The 27,205-nt window shown below is 37.0% G+C and overlaps 1 protein-coding gene across 4 annotated transcripts in view; it reads right to left on the bottom strand.

The window, feature by feature from the left end:
• Nucleotides 1-12,479: 12,479 nt before the first annotated feature.
• Nucleotides 12,480-27,205, bottom strand: part of LOC117424089 (myocardin-like) — a 97,445-nt gene continuing 82,719 nt past the window's right edge. For 3 of the 4 annotated variants that reach the window (XM_034040167.3, XM_058992455.1, XM_034040166.3), the window contains 9 exons: nucleotides 25,342-25,517; nucleotides 21,424-21,549; nucleotides 20,867-21,135; nucleotides 20,454-20,607; nucleotides 19,261-20,202; nucleotides 18,556-18,693; nucleotides 17,554-17,673; nucleotides 16,783-16,840; nucleotides 12,480-16,382 (listed from right to left, as the gene is read on the bottom strand). In XM_034040167.3, coding sequence (XP_033896058.3) covers nucleotides 15,832-16,382; nucleotides 16,783-16,840; nucleotides 17,554-17,673; nucleotides 18,556-18,693; nucleotides 19,261-20,202; nucleotides 20,454-20,607; nucleotides 20,867-21,135; nucleotides 21,424-21,549; nucleotides 25,342-25,517 — 2,534 coding nt within the window. In that variant the 3' untranslated portion in view covers nucleotides 12,480-15,831. The remainder of the gene's footprint in view (nucleotides 16,383-16,782; nucleotides 16,841-17,553; nucleotides 17,674-18,555; nucleotides 18,694-19,260; nucleotides 20,203-20,453; nucleotides 20,608-20,866; nucleotides 21,136-21,423; nucleotides 21,550-25,341; nucleotides 25,518-27,205) is intronic. The other variant, XM_058992454.1, reaches the window with a different exon arrangement.

Here is a 27,205-nt window from a genome sequence, read left to right as displayed (position 1 = left end):
TGAGGCCGGTTTGACGTACTGCCAAATTCTCTAAAACGACGTTGGAGGCGGCTTATGGTAGAGAAATGAACATTCAATTCTCTGGCAACAGCTCTGGTGGACATTCCTGCAGTCAGCATGCCAATTGCACGCTCCCTCAAAACTTGAGACATATGTGGCATTGTGTTGTGTGACAAAACTGCACATTTTATAGTGGCCTTTTATTGTCCCCAGCACAAGGTCCTCCTGTGTAATGATCATGCTGTTTAATCAGCTTCTTGATATGCTACACCTGTCAGGTGGATGGATTATCTTGGCAAAGGAGAAATGCTCACTAACAGGGATGTAAACAAATTTGTGCACAAAATTTGAGAGAAATAAGCCTTTTGTGTGTGTGGAAAATTTCTGGGATCTTTTATTTCAGCTCATGAAACATGGGACCAACACTTTACATGTTGCGTTTCTATTTTTCTTCAGTGTATGTATGTGTGTGTGTATATATATATATATACATACATACACTGTATATAGGTCCAGTGGTTAAAGAAAAGGGCTTGTAACCAGGAGGTCCCCGGTTCAAATTCCACCTCAGCCACTGACTCATTGTGTGACCCTGAGCAAGTCACTTAACCCCCTTGTGCTCCGTCTTTCGGGTGAGACGTTGTTGTAAGTGACTCTGCAGCTGATGCATAGTTCACACACCCTAGTCTCTAAGTTGCCTTGGATAAAGGCGTCTGCTAAATAAACTAATAATAATAATAATAATAATAATAATAATAATAATAATAATAATAATAATAACATATATATATCTCAACAATAAGCCAGCTCCTACACAAAGCTGGCCTTTATGGACGGGTGGCAATAAAGAAGCCATTACTCTAAAAGCCTCATCTTAAAGCATGTATGGAGTTTGCGAAAAAGCATGTAGATGATACTGCAGACATATGGAAAAAGGTTTTGTGGTCAGACAAGACAAAAATTGAACTTTTCAGTCTAAATTCCAAGCGTTACATCTGGCGAAAGCCCAACACTGCACATCACCCAGTCAACACCATCTCAACTGTCAAGCATGGTGGTGGCAGCATCATGTTATGGGGATGCTTCTCTTCAGCAGGGACTGGGAAGCTTGACAGGATAGAGAGGAGAATGGATGGTGCAAAGTACAGGCAAATCCTTGAGGAAAACCTGTTTAAGTCAGCCAAGACTCTGAAACTGGGGAGGAAATTCACATTTCAGCAGGACAATGACCCGAAGCACAAAGTAAATTAATTTTCTTGAGTGGCCCAGTCAAAGTCCTGACTTGAATCCAATCGAAAATTAATGGTGCGACTTGAAGATTGCAATCCATTGACGATCCCCAACAAACTTATCAGAACTGGAGCAATTTTCCCATGAAGAATGAGCAGAAATTTCATCATCCTACTGTACTAAGCTAGTAGAGACCTATCCAAAAAGACAGTAATTGCTGCAAAAGGTGCTTCTACCAAGTACTGACTTAAGGGGCTGAATACTTATGCAACCAGTAAATTTCATTTTGTACATTTTCTTTGCAAGTTTTGCTGACATTTAACTTCCTGCTCATATAACAGTGTTCAGTTTAACCACTACAGCTTTGAATAAAAAAAGTTTGTTTGAAAAGCTGTGTATGCATTATTAGTAATTGAACAAAATGTGACATTATTGGTAGGGGGTGAATACTTCTGCAAATCACTGTGTGTGTGTGTGTGTGTGTGTATATATATATATATATATATATATATATATATATATATATATATATATATATATATATATATATATATAAAATATTTAACTTTTTTTTTCATTTTTAGAAAGCAAAACAACATTATTGAGGATGGTGGTTTTGATCCTTCCCAATGAAACAGCAGCCGCTGCACCACTTATCTTTGCTGGAATTCCATTTCTCTTTGTAACATATGATAGGACAGAGGTTCACAAACTTCAAGACCCCCTTTTTAAAAAATGATTCGTAAAGTGACCCCCAACTAAAACCTGAGGTGAATAACATTTCTAGACAAGAATGAAAAGAAGTCAAGTGAAACAAATGACCTTCAGTGTAACCCTAGGATAACATTTGAATGAAGGTGCCGTTTTTCTTATAGCGGCTTTTAAAAACTACCAACAAGAATACAAACCATGAAGATAACTCATGTTTTTTTATTTAATATTTGTTACCTATGTTAGTAGTGTTAGATTAAATAATTGCACACAGATATATAGATTTTTTTTTTTCTTTTTTGTTATTTGGTACTTAAAAAAAAAAAAAAACTGCTTATGAATAGTGGCACCGTAACTACATGTCATCGTGCAAGTAAAAGAGATGTCTGTATTATCTGTCTTCACACTGAAAAACAGCCAGAAAAATGCATGATGTTCTTATTAGTGTTACTACCAAGTTTGGATAAGAGGTTCTTCAGATAAATGGACAGAAGTACGTACAGACAGACAACCATGTATAACCCTGTATTGATATTCTCAATAACGTATGCTAAATAATGTTAGTACAAAGTATCAAGTCAATTGCATAAGCGGTTCTATGTGGGTTTCCAAAACAAAACGTATTTAGTATGTAGCTGTTGTAAAGGGCACGGCATTGCAGATGCAGACATTTATACATATATATGTAAAAGTCTGTGTGAGGGCTGGATCAAAGAGATATCTAATATTGTTTGGTCTGAAACATCTGTTGCTGCTTGAAGGATGAGTTTGAAATCCACTTGTAAAATATGTTAGGTTTGTTTAATTTTATCACTTCCACGCCAAGCAGTCAGTAAAAGAAAGGGTCACCCTCATGTTTTAAGAGTTATATTGATGGTGTCTATATAGAAGTTTGGGGTGAAACTCAGGGCTATACAAATCAGGACCTGTGTGGTTTTGTACAGTGTCAAAATAATAATTTATATAATATGACTCGGTTAATTTATTTTACCATGTATTGTACCAAATAAAAAGCATTGAAACAGTTCATATAATGCTGTCATTTGTTTTTATGGGTTCCCCAAGAGGTCTTACAATGTACAGTTAGTATTTTTTTTAATTCTTCTTAATAGAAAAAAGCCCCCTGAATAAGGAAGTCCAGTTGATGTGAAATTCTTGTTTTGTTTCCATGTAAAACAGCTAAGCTGCATTTCTGTAGCTATTTTAGTAGCAATGCTGTTGGCTAAGTCAGCTTGTAAAATTGTTTAGCATAGTTCAGGGAAGTTCAAGGGGGGATAGTAGTTGAGGTATGGTGACAAATAGTACAAACCTTGCAGGTGGAGTCAGAACAGATTTAACATATACATAAACAAGTTGTTCTGCTTTCTGAAAGCCTAACATCCCCTCTGTTGACCAAAGTGATTGTAAAGTAAGTAAATGTGTTGACAGTGGAAACCAACACAAAATGAATGAAAATACAACGGACGTACCACTTTATATAGGAATAATAAACAGCAGGCCAGTAAACTAATCACATATACTGCTATAATATTTACATGGCCATTTGTTTTTTCTTTTCCTTTACAAGACATTGAAACTATTTAATGAGTTGGCTTAGAGTATTCTCTCTGTAAAGTTTAACTGTACAAGCTCAGTTAATGTAAAATAAAAGTTGTGCTGTATTTAAGAAAATGGGCTGTCGGAACAAGAAAACGTTTTGTCCAGATTTTGTGTTACCCTCTCCTGTGTAAACAATCTTACCACTCTCTCTGCTGTCTTCTAAACCATGGAAGAAGTGGACACTTCCTCCACAGGAGATTGTAATGAGTTTGAAGGTTGTGTTTTCAGTAGGTTGTTGCAAATGTTTAAACTGGGTTCCCTAAACTTGTTCTACAAGGTCCTAACTGAATCGAAGAGGGGAACTATGCTTGCAAATGCTATTTTGTTAAATTACAACTTCATGTTAGATGTGATCTTTAACCACACAAATCTGCTAGTTCCATAGTGTGTCATTGTTTTGCAAAACATGAAGTGCAGTATTTCAATATACACATGCTACCTAAGACCGTTTGAGTGTAGGTATGCAAGATATACAGGGAGATCCTATAAAATCAGTGATGTTTTATCATAGTACTGGGACAAACATTTGCATATTCTTTCGAAATGTAATATTTAAAGTATAATTTGCACCATGTTGCAGTAAAATTAAAATCTCAATCTCATCACATGACCTGCAGTCTCAAAGAAGGGCAAATACTCTTCTGTACAGTAGAGGGTGTATTTCAGATGTCACATGTGCATTGGCTTCCTTTTGCATGATCTCATATTGACACATTCATCTGTAAATTGTGTACATGGTCATTTTTGCCACCAGATGCATTTCAAGCAGTGCTTGCTCGAATATTCAAATATTTGATCCTACGCTAATTTAGCACAGCGCTCCTTTTTGAAGAGGCCTTGCTATACATGTCTTAGAATGCAAGTGCTGGTGGAATGGAAGTCACAGCCACATTATAACCTGTTCAGCAGTATAAAGGACCTTCTTAGAATGAGGAAGCAGTCTGTATATAACACAGCTGATCCTATTAAAAAGGTATCTGATTATACATTTACTGTACCATTACCACTTGTAAGATTCTTTGACTGGTGTTTTTTTTTTATCAGTTTATCTTTATTCCCATTTTCTCATTTAAAACACCCAATTCTGAATGTCTCCCGACAGCTGCAAAGTTCCCACTGTTGTCACTGCCAGTTGCCTTTTTTTGCCTGCTGAACGTAAGCAACCAGGGTTGGGATCAATTCCTGTTTAATTCCAGCTCCTTTTTGAAAATCAAATCCTAATTCCAATTCATTCAAAGAAATTGCAATTGATATTTTTAGAGACATAATAATTGTTGTGATTTGTTCAGCTGCTTTCATTTGAAGCCAATCTAATTGACTAGCAGTGACTTCAATTTAAGTAATTTGTTGCCACTGTGAGAAGCTAATTTTAACAGAATACAGCTCATTTCAATTTTCATCAGTGATGTGTTGGAATGGATTAAACTGAGATGGGAAATGGAATTGAAAAACAGGAATTGACCGCAACCTTGTAAGCAACAGATGTTGCCACCATACAGAACCCTTGAGACAGGGCTCTGCCTCAACTGACCAGCAGGGGTCACTGAAGAACAATGAGGTGAACTATCCTCAGGTGATTTTCCTCCTTAACCCCACAGGAACACAAAGGCCAAAACCTTGCTGATGAAGATGTATACCAGAGGTCTGGCTGCTCAAATTCATTGCCCTTGGTCACATAACTAATCTACAGTACCTGCAACTGGGCATTCTAAAACCCAGGACTGGGTGTTGGACTGAAAGCTGGTGTGCTGTAGTTGAGTAAAAGTATAGTATTGATAGTAAAAAGAAAAAAAAAAAAAGTTTTTTTTTATTCACTTTAGTCTTTGGGAACAGGGGGACAATATTGTTGATATTTAAAGGTTTACAGAAGGGTTTGAGGGGAAGGGGAATAAAGTACCTTGGGTACTGTAATTAACGCAAGCTTTCTAGGAGGAATTGGCTTGAAATGTAACTTATAAATATACAACTTTACAGAAAGCCTAATATCCCTTCTTCAATCCAAATTAAATGTTTTTACAGTGATTACATCCTCCACTGCCTGGAAAACAACACGAATTGAGTGAGTGTAAATTTCTGTTGGTATAGAGCGCCCTCAGAACAGCAGACCAGTAAACTAATCAAATATATTAATTTACATATGGCCACTATTTATTTTCCTGTACAAGACACTGAAAGTATTTAATGAGTTGCTGTATATCAGGGTAGTCTTTCTGTGCTGTAACTAACTACACAGGAACAGCTCAAATCACAATTTTATTGCCATCACTGTTTCATATGTTGAGTAAATCAAAGAGAGAGAGAGAGAGAACCAAAAGCTTCTGCAAAAACAGAGACATTTTTCATGCAAGGATCAAATAAACAAGTTGGCTTATATTTTCAACACTAAACTTGTATGTTTATGAAAGAAGTTGAACACTGGAGATTAAATATAATAAGTGTTAGTATTCTGGTACAACACTGGCAAGAATTAGCTGAAGGAATCCTCAATTGCAAAACACATAGGTGTATTCAAGGCTATAGTGTCTTTGAAATTCTGGGTGTCCCAAAGGGTAGGCATTATAGGCAATGTCATTAAATTCTCTGTTAAATTGAGCAGTCATACCCTCTTGACTATCTGCACCACACATCCAGATTATCTGAATGTGTTCCTCTTTGCTTAAAGACATTTTACACCTGAAAGAAATAGAGACAACCAATATTATCAATTGTGCCTATGATGCTTGACTTACATAGAAAGTGATATCACATGAAACAATATTTTATTTAAAAAAGAAAAACAAATTGCATAGCTTGATATAACTTTGGTATTATTTAAGTAGCAAATATAATTGCATTATCCCATTGGAATAAAATACAGTACATGCAAATAAAAATGTGAAACGTACAGTATAATATATTTACTGTAATAAAATATGCATGTTATGGTAAACAGGTTTTTGATTTTCAAATGGTATTTTGTTCAAAGCTATTAATGAACAAAAATTTGTTGATCAGTCATTGATTCATTTTATAAAGGTAAACATGAGATTCATGATAATACATATTAGATACGATTTACTGGACTTTTTTTTGGTTAGCTCTATGTACAATACTTTAAGGATAGTACAGTCACGCAAATATTTAACCGACTTGTAAAAATAAGAAGGAATGCAATTTAATATTCAGGTTTTTTTTTATACATTTGTTATATAAATTATATACAGGACAGTCAAACTTTTTAAAAAGACCTGCTGCAAAACTTAACAAGTCACACCACTTCATTCACTATTGAATCCAGTCTTTACTAGTATAGGAAAAATACTTTTTACTTTACTAAGGTGAATGTGTAAATATTTAAAAATGATAAAGCTGTTGATATTATTGGCACACAGCCACTAATTCCATTTGTATATAGAAATAAAGCTATGTTTTTATTACAGCTTTACAAACAGCCATGCAGACGTACCTAACCTTCCAGTCCAATTCCAGCGATATCTGAAACTTTTGTTAATGAAAATAAGAGATAAATGTTTCTAAGAATTATGTGTTGACATTTATGGGAGACAGAGCTTCAAAAGTTTGATGTGGACATAAGGTCATATTTGACTCAAGTTCAATGTACTGTGAGGACTGTTGTGTTAGGCAATCATTGCAAATGTAAGTGCCATATATATAAAGGTGCGCTTATATAGAAATGTGCTGATAGACAAATGATCAATCAAAAAGCTTAGGTGTAAGCATAAAAAACTTTAACATCACTTACTTCCTGTGGATTACTGGGGGTCAGCTGGCACGAGAAGCAGAGGATACAGGAACATTGAGTTGTTTATGGCACTCCTCAAGAGTAAATAACCACAGGGCCGTGAACGTTCATGGTGTGTTCTGTTTAGACAAGTACAATGTTTGGAAAAGAAACAGTTGTTGGATTTAAATGAATGCAAGATAGAATCTAAAATGAGGACAGATATTTGAAAATATATGAAAATGATTAAATCTCAATCCTTGATGTATAATATAAAATATCTAGCTATGGAAGAAATTATTTTTCCTTTCCAACAGATCCTTTAAATTTTGCCCAGAAGTATATGTGCTTATTACAGTCACAATATTGTGGTATTTTTGTTTTTAAGGAATAGATTTCTAATATTCAAGTAAGCATAAAAGCCTACTGACTGAGAAATATGATGTGATGTATTTTTTTTCCCATCTACGGTAAATAAGAAATATTTGAAAATATGCTTGTTAATATGTAGGAATATGGTTAAAAAATAAACAAATCAGAAAACAAAATCTGCTTAAGTAAATCAATCACTTTCTTTATCATGCTTATACTGTGGCACACTCTACTGGTAAATTATGTGGTGAATAATTTAGCCTGTCTATTGTGTATTGGCCCAACTTAAAGCCAGGTCTTTTAGCTCAGTTATTCTGGAGAATGGCAAATCTTTTATTAAAATCCGTCCAACTTGTATGCACTGTATATACTAACTCATCATTTCTAACAGTGCAGGTGTTCCAAAGCAAAATGATTAGTTTTGGAAAGAACCTGGATTTTCCATATATATATTTTCTTTCAAAATGCATTTGAATATTTAATTATTCTTTAATTAGATCTTTTTGCTCAGAATGTTTATACAGTTTAAGCATGGTGGAAATAAGACTCCCATTGCATAGCAGTTTGAGCCATTCCTGTTTTACTATGAGTTTAAGAAGACACACCTCAGCGTGTTACTTACACACTGTGGCTAATCAAGACCGTAGTAAAACCTTGAATTGATTAAACTGCTGAGCAATAGGAGTCTTATTTCCATCCCTGGTTTAAGTACAATACTCCTGAATAATTGATGACAAAATCTACTTTTTCCCCTTAAACTGACGGCCAGCTTGTGAGTGAAATTCTAATCTCACACTTCAGTTTTTAGCTGTTTAAATTTAATCCATTGTTGTAGTTTTGAGAGGCTAATTAAATATCTCCACATTTAACCTAGGGCAGAAAAAACTTTCTTTGTACCACAAAAAGGGATACAATACTTTGCATATTTATCTCGGTAACAAATGTAAATATTTGTGAACCAAACCTAGCAGATTTTCGTTCAAGATGTGCAGATTTCCTTTGGCATGTATTGTATTAGCAGAACCAAATATAAGAATCAGAAGTTATACCCCTATCCAAAGGTTTATATACTGTATGCAAAGCAGCCGGTCTCTGATTTGTTGGAACAAGAATTATTTTTTCTACGTTCTTGGCCTGACAAAGGTAAAATGTATATGTATTGTAAACATTTATGTTTGTTGCTATAATGAGCACAATTAACCAGATGACTATTGCATTATTAGGAAAAGCCCATCATTTGTAAGGAATTTCTTTGTCAAAATGATCAAACACAATTAGCAATTTTAGGAATGAAACAAACATGAACCTGGAAATTAAAGCATTTCTGTAACGTTGTGTCATAATTAATACTGTCATGTGCCGTGAACATGTGAGTTTGCAAAAGCAATGACAGCATGCATTTCATAATTATTGATCATTTGGTAAAAAATCAGGTGACGTGTTGATGATGAACAGCAAATGTACAAAAAGCTAACTATTATCGGTATTGCTTTTGTTGTATATTAAACAGAGTAACTCTCTCGCTGGGTGGTTACTGCACAATTTATCTGCAAACACACAACAGGGAGTGTTGTTTGGATTTCTGTATTATGTAAGGCCAATTTTGAGGCTTATTTATTTAAAGACGCATTATACAAATACAAGGGATTGTTATTTCAGTGAAATGCAACAATATTTGTGTTGGCAGATATTGAACTTCTGATTCAGCCAGTAACAAAGGGGAAAACAGTTTACACAATATTTATTTAAAATTGATACATTATGGCTTACAGGAGATCAATTCCATATCGAAGGCATACAGCTTGCTGTTTCCTTGACCGAAATAACTGTATACATGTACTTGTGCCTCTGATATTTTGAGATTCCAGGAAACCTCTATTGATTGACTTTGTGTAAGCAAATCGTCTGTAACCTTTACATTCATGTATAAAATATTGGTACGCTTACATTATTAGAATAAATAAGCATCAACAGTGAGCAGTGGTTGCCAAGTGACTCACTGCTGCTAAAATGCAGCCCTGGTTTGGCTAAACATTTGCACTCAACACTTAGTGACCATTGCCAATAAAATGTTCAGACGTTGTTGCAGAGATGTTTTGTACTTCATAGTCTTACAGTTCAACTGGCACGCGCCATGCAGCCATTTATCCTTCCTAAGCAGTGATTCAGCCTGACCCTTACAGATTCCTTTGCTGTCTCTCCTCTCTGCCATGGTTTAGTTTACATTGATAGGCTGTTTTTATAATTAGCTGAAGAGCTCATTGATTCTTAACTTGGAGTTGTACAAGTGGGCCAGTCTTACTCAGAAATGAAGTAGGATAATGCTTTTAATGTTGCTGGTCTTCAATCTATTACAGTCAGGTTATTAAGAGTGAGAAAAACATATCACTAACTTTTAAGTGTTCCATGGTCATGACACACACATTCCATGGAATTAATTTTTTTGCTTGCTTGGTTGTGCTACAATGTAGATTTTACCATGGTATACAGGAACAAACTAATACAATATTTGACAATCTAAAGCTCTGTGATTAGATAATAAAGGGAAATATGTTATGTCACACCCTGTTGACTCCAACACATGATCTGAATTCACACCTCTTTGCTTAGACAAAACAAACAGAGGGAACCAATATTAAATTATGTCTGTGATGCCTGTCACAGCTATCTCATGGAACTTAGGTAAAGAAGAAACGGTGAGCGTAGCAAGTCAATTTTTTATTTTATTTTTTGCAAAAAAGCTCTGGTAAAACCTAATTTTTACTGATCAATCTTTTTCAAGTTATGGTTTTTGTAATAGTAAACCCACAAAATTGTGTGTTTCAACATAAAATATAGAATATTTACTAACTAAGCATTTATTAAGTACAAACACAAGTAGCACCAAATGGCAGAACTAATTCCAGTGGCATCTGCACAATGCTGTAAAGTACCTATAATGCCAACATGCAGCTTATGAAAGGGAAGTGCTAAACAAACAATAACATGTACAAAATGTTATAATATGGCGTGTTTATTGATCGATATATTGACATATGTATGTTAACAGTAAAATAGTCCTCTTTTATCATGTAATCAAAGAAACTACAAAATGATATCACAAAAGTCTACCGGAAGCCATAATAGTAGTACAGTATTTCATGTTAGATTTGGAAATGGAATTTGTTAATACTTTTCCTGAAAACATCCAGATTGAAAACTATAATCATTGGTTTAAATAAAGCTTAACAGTTTTATTTATTAGAGCGTGGCAATGTGGAATAACAGTATTTGTCAACTATTGATACCTTACAAGTTACAAGAACAAAGTTTCACGAGTTGGAGAATCATCGATAATGCATGCGATTTCCAAAGGAATGAAATATCATTTTAAACTACTGCCACCTGTGCGTATACAGGCAGTAGTGATTGAAAAAAAATATGCATCTTGCCCCATCCTACCCTGTTATTTCCAAAATGTACAATTTTTAAAAACTATTAACTATTTTGAAAGCACATAATAAACATTCAGTTGTATTACAGTTACAGGCAAACTTATAGGCACAGGGTAACAAGAAGCTAACATGGCATTTAGTCTTTAATTACTTTTTTTTTTTTTTTACAACAATTTTTTTATCTAAAAAATATGTAGCCCTAAAGACAAGACATGAAAAAGAAGACCCCGGTATCAAGCACACAGTAAACGGCATTGCTGGCAAAGCAACACTGATAACGGGACCAGTTCTTCTTTCCTTGCGATGTACGGTAGTTAACAGTTATCTTAAAATAAGTTATAGGAACTCTGGAAGCCACGCTCACCTGTATTGCTTTTCTGGTTAACTGTCTAAATGGGTCCATGTTTATAATGCTTTCGAATGAGGGGATCTTTTTGCACTGGATCACATTAAAAAAAGAATTCTAAACATGCACATTTAAACTCATCCATACTGTACCTGTGTAAAAGAAAAAGTAAACTGTGTGGAGTCGGTGGTGAACATATATCCCATGTATATCCAGCCAATCAGATTGGCAGTCACTTAATAGGCAAGCGGGTGGAACTATTTTAACTGTATTTTACAGTGTACGGTTTCCCTGGCTGAGACGGGAATATCCAGCCAATGGGATTACTTTTTCTTACTGTTAGCTAACGTTAGCCACGGTGCAGACCTTGGGTCAATGTGATTGTTTGTTTATAAATGTGGCCCATCCTCTGAATACTTTCCATTTTTATATTTTATGTTAAAGATTTTAAAGCAAACCAATGCCAAACAAGGCACAACAAGGTATAATACATAAATAATGAATGAAAAAGTGTGTGTGTGTGGGGGGGGATGTATAGTTTGACCCCCCCATATTCAAAGGTGGGGGGGGTCGCAGGTGCCCCTTCTGCCCCATGGGTTAGGCGCCTATGAAGTCTAACTAAGGTCCTTGTTACAGAATTCAGTTTCTTCCGGGCATACTGCTCCTTGCTTTCCATGGTGGCAGGTAATATTACTTTTGTATATAAGAGATGGGTTTGTATAAACTCCCATAATCCTTCTGTTTCCCCCCTCTGATCTCTATTGAGGTACACACTAGCTTAAATCCTTGAGTAAAATGATGCTTTGTTATTCACTGAAGTTAATTATGGGGGGGGAGGGGGGAAACCCAACTCGGACAACAGAAGTCCACTATATATAAAAACTAGACGACAAACTTTCTTTCATATGTAGTTCTCCTTGTACTTGGTTTAGTTTTTTGCAATTACGGTATTGGTTCTACATATGTGTATATCTAACTAATGAACAGTATTCTTTACAAAAATCATGGAACTTTGTCCTGCTGCTGTAGCGTTGATCCCCCCTCCCGAAATGAAACATAACTCAGATTTTATCATAAAAGATTTATTAAGAACACACAATGCCAAAACCAGGTTTAAAGTTTAGATCAAGCTTATATACACATAGCCAAAATCTGTATGATACAGCACAATAAGCTCAAAGTACAGTATTTACAGAGTGCAAAAACAAAGCTACAGCTGGGAAGGACTCTCGTTCATGGAAATGTAACAATGGCTCTCTAGCCTGTTCCGATTGGAAGTCATGTCCAGATACAGGCCACTTGCTACCAACAGTTAAATGAAATGGCAGTTCAGAAGTGATTCAGGATTCTTTTAGCACGAAGACCTTTGGCAGATTTTATGGGTGTGCTGATGTTAATGTACAGTATGTAATCATTCATCTTGGCTGAGGTACAAGTGGCGTTCACCTGTAACGGTGGTGTGTCAAGTAGCAATGTCGTACCTTTCTGTTAAATATTATCCTTGTTCAATGATCATTTTTATATTGTTTAAGTAGCATGGCTATTTTCTTAAAATTGAATCCCACTGAAGAGTTTTAACTCTTCCTTGTTTGAAACTGACCTTTTATAGCGTAGAACCGCTGTGGGGAGCACTGTATTTTATTTTTGACATCAATAGAAACATAATAAATTGATGGCAAGCTCAAACCATTCCACACAAACAAAAACTTAAATGAGACAGGCGTTTAGCAGCAACATATATTTTAAAAAAGCTTTTATGGACCTAAGTGTTGAAAACCCCCAAATGAAGCCATTACAACAGCACTGTGATACATACATGCATTCATGAAGTTTAATTCCTTTTTCAAATTGCATAATGCAATAATTTTGTACTGCTTGCATTAGTTCAACAGTAAACCAGGAGAACACCTTTTTGATTCTTGTAATGCAGAGCATAATGTAGACATTAGCTGAAGTTGCTTGTTAACTGGACTTGGGCAGCATACTTTCAGTGTTTACCCAACTCTCAAATTAACTTCTATTTTTTATTTTAATCCTTCCATAGTTTAGCCTCATAGTTAGTGTTCTGCATCCAGTACTTGATTATCAATCAATCAATCAATCAATCTTTATTTGATATAGCGCCTTTCATAGTGGACCACCATCAGTCCAGTTTGTATGTAAAAAAGGATGATAAAAAAAGGGATGCCTGAAGATTTGATTGGTAAGTAATAGAACAATTTTTTCAATGCATACAATATTCAGACAAAGATTTAAGAGTGTTTAAAATGATGAATAGTCAACTTTTCTAAATGTCTATGCTTCAGCATCATTATGAATATTTTTGCATTTGCCCTCAAGCTGTTTTATGTTTCCATAATACCTGCAGAGAAAATCCTTTATTTTTTTAATTTATTTGTAGTTTGTAAAGAGCTTTTACATGAAATGTTATCTATTGTTCTTTTCACCTGTTAAAGTAGACCTTCAAACCTTCAAACAAATATTGCTGGGGGAAAAAAAAATGACCATGTTCATATTAGTTCATATCACAGAAATGATTATCATAAAGCTATCTTGCAAAAGACACCAATACATAAATTACATCTGAAAGAAAGAAAAAAACACCTTCTCCTTTCTTTAATAGGTAATTTGATGGGGGTGCATACTGGGTTTATTTTACTCCATTTTTATTGATACGAATTAAGCTCATTCAAAATGAAAGAATATTGAAACATGACACAGCCACGGTCGTTCCAGAACCATTAAAAATACTATAACGTAGAGTGTAACGCTGATAGTGTATTGTAAAAGCCACATCTAAATAATACATCTTGATAGTTTCACAATACTTGTTGGTCTGTGATTTTGTACCGCTGTATCATTTTAACATCAAATCCTTTTAATGTAAATGGTACAGCAGCGCTGTAAACCGACATCCAGGACCTAGGGACTTGCAGTATTTCATTCTTAACATTCAGGTGATTTTCAGCATCATTTTAACAATGTACCGTAGTACCACAGCCAGGTGGATCCATACATGTGGAATGGGTTTTATTTTTGCTAACTCAAATAACAATGTCAATTGTCAGAAAGGTAAGAAAGAAGTGCTGCTTTGGTTGGACCTTTTTCACCTTTTAAGATAATTATTCAATACTTTCAACATTTTTAGAAACATGAAAAAAAGAAATCTATACAAATATAAAGAAGAAAAAAAAACAGACAAAACAGGTCATCCAATTGTGATTCTTAAAATCTAATATGTGTGGTTAGTGTTATAATAAAGCTTGATATATCCAATTGTGAAACTGCAGGAATGTCTAAGATTTACACAAAGTTGAAAGTAATAAATAAGTCTGAGAAACACAGCACTTGAGTAAAGTTAGGGGGTGGGGTGGCACAAGACTTTAAATACTTTGGTACACATTTTGATCCCAGAATACAAATGTGTGGGGCTACATTCTAAATTAAAATTACAGATATTAGTCAGTGTACACTAGTATTCTGAAATGTAACCCTTTCTTATATTATTCACATGCATCCTCTGTTCTAAGGGTGGGTCTACTTATTTCTCCATACTCTTTGTGATGGATGACAGGTTGTATTGCAAACATGCAAACTTGTAATGTTTTATTAATTAATATTTGCTGTATATGCATAGCTTTTTCCTTTGTAAAAGTGAGTTGGAAAAACTTTCCATTTATAAAAATAATGTAATTTTTTATACACTGTTTGTCCATGTACGTAGTATAGCTCTTTCTCTTTTTAAAAAGCAAACATGGAATGGCTTCTAAATAATTTCACTCCTAAAGAAAATATAATAAAATGCAATCTGTGATAAATCTTACTAAGCTATAACTGTGCAATGTGAGCATTCATACAATTACAACAACAAAACAAATTGGTAGCTCTCAGCATTTTATGTGATGCTGTTCCAAAACTGGGTTGCAACTCATGTAGACACCTCACTGTCTATCCAATGTAGACCTCAACCACTTTCTGATAAACTTTTTACAAAGTACCAAAGTAAAAGTATACTATGTACAAATTGTTTATGGTTAGCAAGTATCTCTTTATACTAGTGTACATTTCTACTGCTTAGCCAATAGTTTTACAAAAGTCTTTCCATTCAGTTTGTTTCCAGTAATAGAAATATTTTTTTCTCAAGCGTTTTTTTTTTAACATAATACTGCATAGTAATCAAAGCTGCACATCTTGAGCACAACTGGAGATATTAATCAAGGCTGGTTGTGTTTTTTTTTTTTTTTGCTTCACTTTTCCTTTTAAAGGAACACACACCCCCTGTATTACAACACAATCCTGTATCTTTAGCTCTGGATATCAAACAGGATGGTTCTCTAATAAAACATTTGCTATATACATCCTTTGTTTACCTTCTATTTTGGTGTTTTTGGATGATTTCATAATGTCAATGCTCAGGTTTACCACTGCTCTAAATGCAGGTCCATGGCAGGGTTTAAATTGAGATCTGTAACATCCAAGAACTCTGTGTTGAAGATACTGGGACCAGTTACTGGAAGAGGGGCAAACCCTGTTGCCGAACTGGGGGGTGTAAGGTCCAACCATTCCATGGTTTCCCAGGGTGACTCGTTGAAAGCGAGGTTCAAACCCTGGCGCTCGGCTGTTGACGGTGATATCCTGGCATCTACTGGAGACAGTGGGGTCTCCATCATGTTGTGGGTGTTGAGCAGTTCCTCTTGGTGACAGCCTGAAAACCCATCAGCCATCCCTTCATGCTGGGGATCTTCAGTCTCGATTTTGAGCAGAGCAATTTCATTAGCCCTGCTCATGGGGCTGTTCAATAAGGCTTCAAGGTGGTTGTCCCGGTTACTGGTGACATGTTCAAAGGAAGACATTTGTTTGTATGGCCCTTGAGTTTTTTGTACAGGCACACTGGCGCTCCCTGAGGACACAGTGATACGAGGCACTTTTGATACGCAAGACCGTTCTTCTTTGGCATGAGCTGGCATTTCTGCAGGTACACAAGAGCAGAGATTTAATAACCAGTATTATTTTATTGTTACATTTTAAGTCTTTTTATATTAAAGCTCCAAATGATATACCTGACAGCATCAAAGGCACACTTAATAAACTTCACAACCTTTTGAAGGTTTAAACCCATAAGAATGTCAACCATTTTTTTTGTTCTCATGAGAAGAAATCTGGATATAGTTAAGTGGTAAAAACTAAAGGATTTGGGAAAAAAAAGACTGTGTATACCTTGGAAAACCAAAACTGGTTCACTTATGAAGCAATAACTCAAAACACAAGACCTGGTATGTTTAAGAGACCTGAGATTTTTATACAGTTAAATTCCTCTATTAGACTGTAGTAATAGTGATGTCTTTACATTTATAGTCATAGGTTCTCACCTCCACTCTCAATTAGGACATCTAGAAGTTCATCCATCTGCTGACTTCTAGTCAGTTGCTGAAATTAAATTGAAAATATATTTTACTCGATATTCCTATACATGTTGTATAACAGTACTTTTTTCACATTCAAAAATCTACAATTGTATGGCATAACTCTTCAGGTGTAAGATTCAAAATGGCCCAGAACATTTTCAGTTTCATATTTGTAGATCAGGCATCTTCAAATGTATCATAAGTATACAGTCCTTCAACACACAAATAGCATCCATTAAAATCGCTGTTTTCTTTAAGAATACAAACGTGATCTTGTCATGTGTACAAAACCCTTGACAAGCAGAGATTCCTGCTCTCCCCCCCCCCCCCAGTAACCATGTACACTGTGCTTGAAAGTTGAAACTATCAGTAAAGTTCACCCACATCCATCATTTAGTAATCTAATCTAGTGAAGCGAAAAAACAAGTGTCTTTTTTGGACAATAAAGGATGTTCTAACTGAGACATTGTTCCTAAAATAACCCTTTTATATATTTTGCAACAGTAGAAAAGGGACTTTTTAAAACAAAAATAATTTTATATTTATTTAGCTTTGTCGCCGACAGGATTAACCAGATCTTTTTTGCTTATTAACTAAAGGGAAAACACGCGTGTAAGCCAGGAAGAAGCATGCAGTGCCATTAAAATACTGGTGAAAAGCAGTGAATTAGATGGATGCATATATGAAAGGATTAACTTCTCATATCTGGCTGAATTAGATTTCAATTTAGTTTACCTGCTTTACTGCATCTTCATAGGAGGGGGGTTGTTTAATCTTTAAGTCTGAGCTACAGAAGGCAACAGTAGAGATGGGAAACTTTTGACCCGAGTGCCCAGGAGAGTGCAATATAGCCATCTATATGGAAAAAGTAAAAGTTTAGGTTATATTCGGTATTGGAAAGGGGGTTTTAAAAGAATAAATAGTAACTGGCACTCTGAAAGGGACAAAATCTAACTTTTTTGGTTGGGTGTTCTCTTCTTGATAAGCTAAACATATTCAAAGGTTTGAGTTGAAAAAGGAAGCAGTCCTGTGGGTGTAACTGGTGACTCTAAGCAGCCGTGAAAGACAGAAATGGATAGAGCCATAGAGAAAACCTCAATCTAGGACACACAAATCTCAAATTGATTGGGAAAGGTGAGAAGTGTTTACAACCTTTTTCAAATGCTATTTGTAGACACATGTATTTAACTAATAATACATTGTGAATACCTTGAGTAGGGTTTCAGAGAATAACTATTGGTACGCATTCCCAAACTCTCCTGTCCTTATTATGTAGTTTTGCTTTCTGCTTACAGGAAACCACATTGATAAACAGGAAGAGTGGTCTGAAGGGGTGAAATATACTGGACATGTGGTGTTTTAGTAGAAACTAGACCTGGTTTTTTATACTGGAGAAAAAGTGTGTACCTGTGTTTCTCTTGTGTAACTGCCAATGACAAATAGGTCAGATTATAGAAAAGCAGGAGACGGTAAGTTATGTTTATTTTTGTGTTGGTATATATTAAAGCACTAGTATTAAGCTGGGAACCCATTTGAAGTGGCTTGGGTCAGTCGTGACCACCAGTGCAAACTGCCGTACTATTATAGTTTAGAATTATTCCTAGTCTTTCTGTGTTGGTATTCTTGTAGCTCTTTTGCGACACCCCAACATTTATTCCCACCCCTGCTCCCCCAATGTAAGAAACCTGCAAATGGAGGGTACAACCTTGTTATATTCAGTTCTCCGTCATCACATACCTTGGGACTATTTGGTGCAGAGTGCTCCCTGCGACTGAAACTGTTTTCTGTAACACTGGGGAACACTGGCTGCATGTTCCTTTGGTCTGTGGAATAGGAGCAAGAATTTCCTGGCTGGCCAGCACCATTCTGTGGAATCTATAACAAGGAAAACCCTTTTAAAGTGATGCACATTAAACGCTATCTGCTATGAACTGTACTTCTGAAATGATCAGCAAAAAAGAAATGTGCTTGTGGAAGTGTGTGGGGGGTGCATTCAGCAGCTGTATAAACAGCTTGTTTCTTTATGCTAATGGTTTTCTATATGAGTACATTGGAATGTACACTGCTGAGTTAATGTCCTCTTTCATTGCATTACAGCTCTAATTGGAGAAGTATCATACATTCTTTGCTTCCACCACAGCAGCCAAACTAAATAAGAAGTCATTTTAAGAGAACCTGTGGTTTTTAAATACATGAGATTTGCATATATTTTGTAATGATGCCATGAAATGAGTGTATTCCAAGCTCTTGTATTACAAGGCAAACTGGCACATACTCCCAGTTATGTGCTGCACAGTGTTTTTTAGGTTACGTTATAATAGCTTTGATATAAAATCCCTATTGACCAATTCCGTTTTTTTAGCTAATCTGGTTCTGTATTGTTCGGAAAAAGGAGTATTCTTTTAATAGAATCAATCTCAATAGTAGTGTATATCTCTTTACCTGGACTGGCTGTTGTCTGTTTCCATTATGTTGCGGTGAATGACTGCGACTGTCCCCTGTCTGGGTGCTAGGGGAGACTGACAGCAGGTAGGGGTTGTTGGGGGATGGAGGGAGGCTTGTGGACTTGGCGAGAGGGGAATGCTGCGGGGAACACTGCGGGCTCAAGAATGCAGACATAGTGGTGCTAACGCCAGCCGATTCCAAGCAGTGGGGGCTCACCATGCTGGAGATCTGTGGTGGCCCACAAGAGTTTAAGCTTTCCATACAGCTGCTGGGTAGATTGTTTTTGATTTGCTTGGACAACAGCGGGCAGCTGGAAGCCACATGTTCCTGCTTGATAGAAACACCAAAGAAGTGCTGCTGCTGGTGAGGCAGCATCTGTGTCTCCTGCTGACCATGGTTCCGTTTGCGCCTGTGCAGCTGCATCTTGAGCTCCTCAACCTGCCGCTGTTCCTGGTGCAGTTTCCAGGTGAGTTCATCGATCATCTTCTGCTTCTCCACGAGCATCTTGTCCTTCTCTGCGTCCACCAGGCCGTCCATGCAGCCCCCATTCATACTGCCCATCAAACCTTCGTCTGCGCTCAGATGGCTGGGGGAAGGCTGGAGGCCGAACTGCGGGGAGGACATTTGGACGTCACTGAAGCTGTCCGGTAGAGAGCCGTTAACAGAGAGATCTGAAGACGCCGGAGAGATAGGTGGGGTGGAGCTAGTGCTGCCAAACTGGTAGAACCCATTGGACATGCTGCTGGATGTACTCTGAGACTGGCAGCCTGACATGGAACCCACTGGAGTCACTGGGAAGGTGACTGTTGTGATATCGCTTGATGTTGGTACCATGTTGGTGTTTGGGTCCTGGAAAGGCCTAAGCCGTTCCATGAGAGCGGTTTTGGTGCCGGAAACTGGGAGACCTCTGATTCGCAGCTGCTGTCTCAGCTCAGACACCTGGGATTACGAATGAAGAGGGAGAGACAAATGATTACATCCAGTCAGATATTAAAGATCACCTTTTCTAAAGTAACCAGTTCTAGAAAGTTCCTTGAGCAGTCTCTGTAAACAGTTTTCACTGTAAAGTGATGCATATTGTTTACATATATATATATATATATATATATATATATATATATATATATATATATATGTACATGAAATCTACTTTTTTCATGTGGTTCTGAATATTAAAGTTAATGGCTTACTTTGAGATCATCCAGATTGGAAGGTAAGGGCGCAGGCTTTATCGGAGAGATCTGGGATTGCCCTGAAAAGGTGCTCTTAACAGGAGACAGGGAGCTGCTTGAGATAGTGCTGGTGGGCGCATTCGTGTTCCTTGGCAAGGATTCATTACATTGCCTAAAATAAATATTGCATTAGATGTTAAACATAAAATACCATGCACAGTTATAATGATGAAAATACTGAAAATGATGTTATTTCCTAGAGACCATGTGAAAACTCTTTTTGACCTCCCTCTTCAATGTGCTATTCAATCAGACTTCCAGATAGAGATAGACATTCCTCAGACCACTGCCCTGTGAATTGAATATGCCCTTATGCTGCCCCTCTGGAAAGCATGATTGCACTTCACCATGTGTACCCCGACTGTACTCACTTGAGCTGGTGCTGGTGCTGGTGCAGGGGCTGGTAGTTGAAGTGCTGTTGGTGCTGCTGTGGGTGGTGGCGGCGCTTCTGTTGACTCAGTATCTGGAGCTGGAGGAAGAGCTGTTGCTGCTGGAGAAGCCTGGCGTAGGCAGAGTCCATTGGGGGAGGGGACCTCTCAGCTTTCTGGTCTGGTGGAATGTACTGGTGGTATTTCAGTTTCTTCACCTTTGGCTTTGTGTCTTTGGGTTTCTTGTGTCGATTCTTATCACACGCCTTTGACTATTGGATGGAGGAAAAAACAATGCATTAAAAAATGCTTGATAATCAGTTTGAAATGTTTCCATGTGAGTTCCATATGTACTTTGCTTAAGGCAAAATGCTTTCCAGGTATACTTTATGTATTATAATTTATTTTAGAAACTCATTTGTTAGTTGAAAAGTTAAACGGTTGTCTGATTATCAGGATTTTTGGAGAAATGCAAGCTAGCGGAAGACTAGTGGCAATACATTGTATTAATTTTAAACTTGATTATATGCTGCAAACACATACATTCTCCAGTATCTCACCTTCACAATAGCAGGGACAGGTATGGGTGACGTGAGCTTATTGTTTGTCATTATTGGGCTTTCTGCTTGGTTTGTTTGATTATTGGGTAAATCATTTTCTCCATGTAGTTCTCTTTTTGGAGATACCTGGAAGAGAGATACAAAGTTCATCTTTTATCATTTATGTACTATGCTTTAAAAAAATGATATATATATATATTAGACAGACAGTAGATGCTGGTTATTAGCAACCCGGATAAAGACAGCTTTTGGTTATTAAGACAGTTATTTGGTTATTCCCAGGAACCAATCCCGTCCTATAGACTTTAATCTTTAATGTTAATGATATTAGCAACTGCACGCTCACTTGCATGATTTATGCACATACTTCATGCAGCTTTTATAACACACTGACTTCGCAACTGCGTGTTTCTAGCAGACCGAGGCAGAATCGTGGCTTTGAAACTGGCTACGAAACTGCACACAAAACTGAGATGGATTTACAGTGGGAGGTGGTACATTGTAAAAAGCAGACAACGTTATTTTAAAATTGTGTTCTTAGAATTGAGTCTAAGTACAACACATATTTTTTTATGTTTGCTTTACTCATTGTAAGGACTATTGTAGTACATCGTTGTGTAGTACTATTTAAGCCTACTCCCTTTTTTATTTTACACAGTGTGAAGTAAACAGTTCTATGTTTGGGTATTTTGTGTTTCTCGTGTTCATTTTTTAACCTGTAACATTTTAAACATGTATTTCAGTGCCATATTTGTACAACTACAGTGTATATCGTTGTTCCATATAAATACACTTGAAAACAGGGGCTTTTCGCTTCTTGGCAACTTTCGGATAATGACAACTTTTTGTTAATAAGCGGCATCTACTGTATATAAACTTTTTCATGTTCAACGCAACAGAGTGAATAATTTTTTTACCAGATGTGATTTTGGAATCATTTTTTTTTTTTTTTTTGCAGCATTCAAATTCAACAAGAAAATGATTGGTAGAATTGAACTGTTCCAAACTACTAAGCTAATGTGGAGCAATTTCCCAAATTCAGCTGTTCAGCTTCCTTTTAAACATACTTTATTTTCCATGCATTGCACTTGGTACAGTATATAAACAGAATACATTTTTCACACATAAGGATGGCCTCAGGGGGCTTGTTGGTTACTCACCAGAGAACACACTGTAATAAATGTTAGTGTGTTCATAAAATTGCTCATTTAGGAAAAAGTTATAAAAAGATTGGAATGTTTTTTGCACAATATGACCTTTAACAAAGAGGTCAGCTAAATTATGCTGGATTTGGTGTAAAACATTATCCATTAAGGCAAAACATCAAAGGTGTTTATAAGAATCACTGATCTAAGACTGAGTCACTTTTTAAAATTAAACTCAGATGTGAAAAATAGGAATTCAGCTTGAAAAAGGAAATGTCCTTTGGGCTGTCCTTGGGTCGCTGTGATATTGCTCTACCTTACCTATCGTGAATGTTAGAACAGGACATGTGGAAACACTTGGTCACTGCTTTCAATCCTACACACGTGACACCAATAACAGTTTAATCGTCTCATGCCACTGCGCTCGCTGAACGCACAATAGTTTGGCACACTGACAGCCGTGCTGGAAAATCAGGACTCCTGTGCCAAGTACACTGTGTAACAAAGACACTGGTATGCAGAAAGAAGGTTGGAGCCAAGGATCTGTCACATCCAGGTTAACAGTCATTCAAGAGGCTTTGCAGGACCAGCAGTGTTCACTTGTAGCCACTATGGGCAGATATCCTTGCCGAATGACTCACATCGTGTTAAAAACACTGCATTCAATATGTTCAAATTCTACTTGTTAATAGTCTTGTTCAGGATACTTTGCAGTCCCTTTACTGAATACAACACTAAATATTGGATATTTTTGCAACACATTTAGATGGTTTGCATAAATCAGATCTGATCATATTTTGTATGCTATTACTATTTATGCCAAGCAAACATAAGAAATACCATTCTTCGCAGCAGTTATATTGTAACAAGAACGTCCCTATAACTTACAGTGGAAGATCAACAAGGAATATTAAAGTACAGAAAAAGGTAGCCTGGAATTTCCTTTATATACATGTACATCCAGAAAAGTAAATCGGAGACCATTACACAATACGTTTTGGCAAAATAAAAATCAATCTGGAATGCTGGATATAGTTCAAATGGACCTTTAATGATAATATAAGAAGTTAAGGTTTCTTGTATGATGGCCAGACAGTGATAGCTGTCAATACAACCACAAGATGATGGACCTGGTATTTTTACTGCACTCAAAGAGGTGCAAGCATAATGACTGACAAAGCGGCCCTCTTCAATTGAAGGTATCAAAACACTAATAAAGAGGTTCTTTTTAATATTTTGGACAAAAAAACCCCAACAAAACCTGGTTTTGTATTCTTCAATTTATCAAGTGCAGAAAAATAACAACAATTACCAGTACATTATTTTAGCTATAAACACAGCTATGGAATCCCCACTAACATTCCAGACATTTCTGCTGATCTGTGCGACCTCTATGTCTTCAAAGAATGTTTGGTATTCTGGATTAAAGGTCATTAAAATGAATTTGCAGGACATTGCATGTGCAAAGGTCCAACAAGAAATGTTCAAATTGCATACCCCCTGTGAACAGGTTGGCTTCGTGGTGATGTCAGACCCAGAAGAAGATGTCACACACCAACAATACTGCAGGGTGTGAAAGCGCTGCTTGCTTGTTTGATTAATAAATAAAAATATTGAACAAAACAAAACACTTCACTGAAACAAAAAGGCACAGTGGCCAAAACAAACAGACACTGACCAAACACTGACCAAACAAGTATCATGCTGGTGTCAAGCCAGCACGAGTAGCAATTGTTATTTTTGTTTCAGTTTCTCTTTAACTCATGTTCTTTCTCCCTGAACACACCAACCATGGTCAGCAAAATTGCAGGTTTTTTATTGTGGCAGAGGGATTAACTGGCTATTAATTACCTAGTTTATCCCTCTGCCACACAGACACAGGGTTTCTCATATGCGTGGTCAACAGCCAGTTTGTCAATAATCACTTGCTGTTGACCACGCATTCGCACGATTTTATCTGGTGGGGGCGTTTTAACCCCATCCAGGCTGTCAAACAATAACAATAAAATGGCCTGTTTTTACACACAAACAATACATTTTAAATATTAATAACAAAACAAATACAAATACAAAATAATACATATGCGCACAGAGGCGGGGTGTACCCTGTCACATATCTCCCCCCTTGTGTGCAGCACACATGGCCTTAAAGGCCACCTCCCCCCATAAAAAGCCCAAAAGTCTTGGTCAGGGTCCTTGGCCAGGAACAGAGGGCCCACAGACGACAGTAGCAATGCTGTCAAAAAAAATGCTGACAGCTCCAAGACTGGCTCCTCTAACCAGGGTAACCCTGTCAACGGAAATGCTGACAGGGGGGCATGGTCATCTTCCATTGGCAATGCTGTCAGTGGAAATGCTGACAGCAGGACGAGTTCCTCCTCCCGTGGCACCACTGGCAGCAGAAAGGCTGCTGGTGGCAATACTCACAGTGGCAATGCTGACAACGGGATGTGGCATACTCTGCCATGTTCAGCCAAAGCTGAGGGGTTTTTATATTGTGGCAGAGGGATTAACTGGCTATTAAGTACCTAGTTTATCCCTCAGCCACATTCGGCACAGGGTTTCTCATATGCGTTGTCAACAGCCAATTTGTCAATAATCACTCGCTGTTTAACCCATATGCACACATGGGCGGGGTGTACACCGTCACACCCCCTAATACAGTGTTCTAATTGTGGATGGCGGCACACATGCCCTGTAGAGCATGTATTGTATTCATACTGGACAAGGCCGGAGGTGGTCCATTAGTGGATTTGGTTGTTCAAGCCCTCACCTGTGCAGCTCCTGCTGAGGCTGGGGGAGACTCTTCAGGGCTCTTTGTTTCTGGAGGCGAGCACACCGAACCCTGAGACTCGTCACTCCGCAGCTGTTCAGGAGACAGACCATCGCTGCTGCTGTCTTCTTCAAATGTGTATGAGTCTTCTTGTTTGGGGAACTTTTCATGATTCACTGCATGAATAAAGAAAAACAACAACTGTAGTAAATCAAGTTGCATCATGATGAACCATCTGCTGCATTTACTTAATTAAACACTTAACAGAAATCAATTTTTAAGTTGTTTTATACTGTGATGTGAGTGTTGTATGGTCATTTGACCTTTTCTGATGGGACAGTGGTCATTCATGAGTTGAATCTATCCATAATATCAAACAATCATACATTTGGAGGTAAAGCTAAAATCGCTTTGTATAAATAGGTGTATTTGCAAGAAAACAGGAACTGCTTTACAGACGTAAAAGCAAATCACAAAACGGCTTCTTTGTAATTTGTATCTTAGCTAGGAAGTATTGCAACATTGTTGAATAAAACTGATGAGCTCTTGATTCCCATGAACACCCCCACCCCCTACCCTTTGATAACCACAATGCAGAGACATACATTGTCAACTAGAGGCTTAATTGCAGGGCAGTAGGCAGGGGATTTGTTTTGTATCTGAGCATGTGAGCTGCCAAATACAGCTCCTGGTTTTAATCCCAGCATTTTGCACAGTGACAAATGTTGGGGCCTCGCTGTAAGTACAAAGGGGTGGTTTTATTTCCTCCACCTGTTTGTGTGGCCTCACTCAAGCTCTACACAAGGACCCTGTGGACACCTGACTGCAAGCTGTCTAGTTGTGTCATATTAGGTCATTTGGAGGACTCTATGCTTGGACATAGTGGAAAAAGAAGAATAAGGTACACCAAAGGGTTGTCAACCCAAAATGCAAAGGTCCTTTTGAAATAAATTGATTCATGAATTTGTGAACTAGAAAAATCATTATAAAATTACAGCCAAACATTTGTTATTCAGATGTTACTCCTATGAAACTTGAAATTTATATAAAATCTGGCCCATTTTAAAGCATTATTAAAAAAAAAAATCAAGTTTATCATCTTGGCAATTGGTTTTCACACATTGGGGGTGAACCCAACGCCTCTGAATGAAAAGTGTCAATGCACTCGCCAAGAGGCCACCATGCTAGTCAAGCCAATTCACGCCTTGACTATTCATCCCCTTTTTATATTTATTGCTGATAAGAGTCTCCCAGTTGGTTAAGAAAGGGACAGCTGCATTATGGCAAAGATCTGTCAAAATCTCTGTTGGTGGTTTAGTAGAAACCCAATGATAATAGCACTGGCGGATCTAATGAAGTTAAGGATAATGGAGTGCCACATTTATTTTAGAAAGACTGTTTTGTTAATACAGTCTCTAAGGGAAGTGCAAGTAAATTGATTTATCCATTAGTAAAGCCTTGATTAATACAATTGCAGCAGAGAGCACAGTTATATTTTATTCAAGGAGACCAAGGCATCTTTTAAATAAAACTATACTTAACCCCCATTTCTCACAAACTGTAATTGTATAAATCAAGTATCTTTTTAAACATGTGAAAACAAGATCTAATGAGGATAGCCCAGAAATAAGTCTAAATTATCAATCATTTGACAATCGTTTGTGTCTATTTTTGGGTAGTAGTATTATCTTGCAGACAGAAAAAAAGGAACACTTTTCTTGAAATGTTTTTTCAAGTTGCTTTCTATCAGTTCTTTTTCCAGCAGCAGGAGCAGTCATCTATACAATGTGGGGATGACAAATGCCATACTTTTCTTCCTATCTTGTATCGTCCCCAAGCCTGTATATCTCCTTGATTTCAGGAC

Source organism: Acipenser ruthenus, chromosome 19, assembly GCF_902713425.1.
Source record: "Acipenser ruthenus chromosome 19, fAciRut3.2 maternal haplotype, whole genome shotgun sequence".
NCBI classification, from domain to species: domain Eukaryota; kingdom Metazoa; phylum Chordata; class Actinopteri; order Acipenseriformes; family Acipenseridae; genus Acipenser; species Acipenser ruthenus.
This window is presented reverse-complemented; position numbering and strand designations above follow the sequence as displayed.